Genomic DNA, 3,899 nt, shown 5'->3' with positions numbered 1-3,899 from the left:
TAAGTAGTTTTGTTTAAACCTAACTAAGTCGTTTTGTTGTCTCAACCTAACTAAGTAGTTTTGTTTTCTAAACCTAACTAAGTAGTTTTGTTTAAACCTAACTAAGTCGTTTTGTTGTCTCAACCTAACTAAGCAGTTTTGTTGTCTAAACCTAACTAAGTAGTTTTGTTGTCTAAATCTAACTGAGTAGTTTCCTGTGAAGACAGAAGTTCATTTTGAAAAGACTGTATTAATGTAATGAGCAGAAACTGACACGTCTTGCTGAACTTTAGTAGGGAAACACCTAAAAAATGTGTAACTTTCCTTAGGATGTCATAAGAACTGTTTGTTTGAGGATACGTTGACATGAAACATGAATCAAACATTAAGCAGCTGTCTTCTTTCCTCTACTCAAACTTAAACACTTCACCTACATGGGAGCCTCACTGTGGCCTGAGACGTTCAGGACCAATCACAACTGTTCATCTGATAATAATACAGTCTTTGTGTCATCTTCCTAAACAACCAATATGGCCGCTGCTGATGGAGAACTTTGTGTTGAAGCTGCTGTCAGTATTGAACCAACTCAACAGTATATTTGATGTCTGGCCTTCAGTTGAGTTGAGCTCTCTGGGCCATATACAAAAGGAACAAATCAATGTGTTTTATTCTTCATTAAGATGAATGTTGTATATTTGTTGTATGATCTGATCTCACAGCAGCAGAATCACATGTTCTACTTCAGGAACTTTGCCTCGAAGTATTTCTGTTATGAGTCTTTTCTAAGTGTTCCATTCAGCCGTGTGAGTTCATTAGAAACTCACAGGAAGTGTTTCTGTGTTTGTTCTCACTAAACGTCGAGTGGGCGACTCTCTGCTGCTGCGTCTTTGTTTAATGGAGATATCAGCGAGCGCTAATGAAGTCTGCTAATCCTCCGAGCGCTCCGTTAATTCAGCCACATTCTGCCGTCGTGTTTGCTGAAGACGAGGCGGCTGCAGAGCTGCTGATAGTTTGATGCTTTTATTGCTACGACTCCATTTAAAGTCAATAAGCACTAATGGACGTGTGTTTGACTGGAATGTCGGCGTTCCTTCATCACCCCGCAGCGCTGCTAGCTGCCAATCAAAACACAGCGCGCCATGTGACCTAAGGGAGGAGGAGCACCCGGCTTCAAAAAGAGCAGCACCCAGAGGACCAGGACCAGAACCAGAGACCAGAGACCAGATCCAGAGACCAGATCCAGCAGACAGAAGAAACCAGACCAGCCGACAGTACGAACCTTCTGTTCTTCTCTTTCTTTGTCGTTCTACTTCTTCGTTCCTCGGTGTAAATGTTCTTCTTCTCCTCACGATTATTTTTGGCAGGTATGCAGTACGTTCGTTGTCCCGCCATCTTGGTCCTCGTGGCGCTAGTCCTGTGCGGCCCAGGTGTTTCCTCACAGCCCGACAGAGATCAGGACCAGGAGCAGTACCGGAACCGAGACCTGGACCTGGAGCTGCGTCCCCAGAGGCTGCTGCAGCGAGCTCGCAGCGCCGGCCTCCTGTCACAGGTGAGAGAGCTGACAGCCAATCAGAACACTGTATTTCCACTGAGTCTCTTTTAAAGTTCCTTAACTTTGTTTTGGTGTTGCAGAACCTCAAAATGTAATTCAGGAGTAAAGTGAGACTCTGTCACTGAATCGTGTGTTAGCTACATGTGACCATTACAGGATAAATGCTAACAGCTAACAACATTAGCACCAGTGGAAACTAAGTAAATTAACTGACTTCAACATGTCTTTTAAGTGATGAAGTCAAACTTGTTGGTTCGGTATTAAAGCTTCATCATCTTTCGTACATGAAAAACAAACAGAAAGAACATTCAAATGTTCCACAATCTGTAAACAGAGCTACTTCCTGTCCAGGAACACACCTACCAAGATAAAAGACAATGTTCCGAAAATGAATATCCACGTTTACGCGTGAACTCAGCCTCCCTCTTTCATTCCTTCAAACAGTTTCTCTAAAAGACATTTGTTCATCCTGTTGGTGTCCAAGTCCTTCATGATGTTTCTCCTTCTGTTCTTCTGACATCATCTCTACTCCAGCTCTACTAACTGCTGACTAGTTGCTTTGTGTTCAATGCACAGAGAGAGACTCTGCTCGTGAATCAGCCGTATACGCATGTACAGCATATTGTCATTTTAGTGTAAAGGACCCAGGATGGAGCCCTGAGGAACTCCATCAGAGGATAAGTTGAGTTCTGTGAGACGCCTCATTCATTAACATCCACAAACATCAACTCTTCAGTCAGATATTATAATAATAATACAAACTTTATCGATACAGCACCTTTAAAAACAGAGTTTACAAAGTAAAAGAAAGGCAATAATAATAACAGAAAGATCAGTGAGACATTCCATATACAATAAAAATAAACTAATAAATTAATGAAATTTAAGAAAAAATGAATAAAAATTGTTAATTAATTTTGTTAAATCAACAAATAAAGATGAAACAGAAATAAAACATAAAATGATGTGATGCTCTGTAACGGAGCTGCTTAACACAGACTGTCATTGAGCTCACCCCCCCCCACATGAATCGACATTGATTTTCTACATTTTATTCTTGTTCTGACGTCACTTTGTTCTTCATATTTCTTCAGATTGAAGTCACAGAGTCTCTAACATTCTCTCCGCTCGTTAAGCTGTTAATGTTCATCAGTTTTCATGTTGAAGCTTGAAGACAGAAGATCAAGTGAAGCAATGGAGAGCTCGGGCAGGACTCAGACTAACAGCTGTTCTACACTGTAAACAAGTTCAACATTGTCCTTGTTTTGCAGGACTGGAGTAAACGCGCGGTGGAGGACCTGTTGGCTCAGATGTCTCTGCCGGAGGCCGACGCCCAGCGGGAGGCCGAGGTCGTTTCCACGGCAACAGGCGGAAGGATGAACCTGGAGCGGTCCGTCGACCCCCCCAACAACCTGCCCAAACGCAAAGCGGGCTGCAAGAACTTCTACTGGAAGGGCTTCACGTCCTGTTAGGCCCCGCCCAGGTATCTGACACCTCTTTAAGCCCCGCCCAGGTATCTGACCCCCTCTTTAAGCCCCGCCCAGGTAACTTGCATTCCGTGTCTCACCTGTCCTTGTTGTTCTGTTTCCATGGCAGCTGCCGCGTGGCGACCAATCCCAGATCACCTGACCACCTGAGCGGCTGGACGGACCAATCAGCAGCTCTCTAGCCGCAGTATACCTGAATAATTCATGTAATTATCAATTAAAAAGATAAATCAGTTAAGTTTGTGGCTCCGCCTCCTGTCTGTCCAGAGTTTGTCATAAAAAATATTAAAAACAAACAGAAGTGACATCATGACGAGGATCGTAAACACGTGTAATGCTGAAACAATCAATCAATCAACCATGAAGGTTTGGTAATGATCCAGAATTTTCTGCGGTTTCCAACATACTTAAGTAGAAATCAGCCGAGAAGAACAGACAAAACATATCAATAACAATAAATCTATAAATGTATTCATCTCGTATACATCACAAAGTCAAACATCTGCCGATGTTGACGTGTCCACAGCCTCCTCTCCTCACATCCAACAGACTCCAGATCAGATCAGAGGATGAGATGGAACCAGCAGCAGGTTCACTGTTTGAACAGAGAGGTCGAGTCTAATTAGCCTGTGATGGAGATCAGAGAGAGAGAGCAAATGTTGACTCAACTCATTACACACTGCTGTGTGTGTGTGTGTGTGTGTGTAGGTGTGTGTGTGTGTGTGTATGTGTGTGTGTGTGTGTGTATGTGTGTGTGTCAGTAATATTTAACCAGAAATAAAAGCACATTACTGAGACATGTCGTTAAGAATATGAACCTTTTCTTCTCTCATGTAAACTGAACACTAACCCCGCCCACTGCTAAGATCCAAGCCACGGGA

At 42.9% G+C, this 3,899-nt stretch overlaps 1 protein-coding gene across 1 annotated transcript; it reads left to right on the top strand.

Moving 5' to 3' along the window:
* Window positions 1–1,345: 1,345 nt before the first annotated feature.
* On the top strand, window positions 1,346–3,003 carry sst1.2 (somatostatin 1, tandem duplicate 2; the record flags this gene model as incomplete). The annotated part of the gene is made up of 2 exons (XM_079271756.1): window positions 1,346–1,528; window positions 2,803–3,003. The coding sequence occupies 2 exons, from the start codon at window positions 1,346–1,348 to the stop codon at window positions 3,001–3,003; spliced, it is 384 nt and encodes a 127-aa protein (XP_079127882.1).
* Between the last annotated feature and the right edge of the window lie 896 nt (window positions 3,004–3,899).

This window comes from Melanostigma gelatinosum (genome assembly GCF_949748355.1).
Source record: "Melanostigma gelatinosum genome assembly, chromosome: 7".
NCBI classification, from domain to species: domain Eukaryota; kingdom Metazoa; phylum Chordata; class Actinopteri; order Perciformes; family Zoarcidae; genus Melanostigma; species Melanostigma gelatinosum.
The sequence above is the reverse complement of the archived record's forward strand: the minus strand, read 5'-3'. Positions and strand labels throughout refer to the sequence as shown.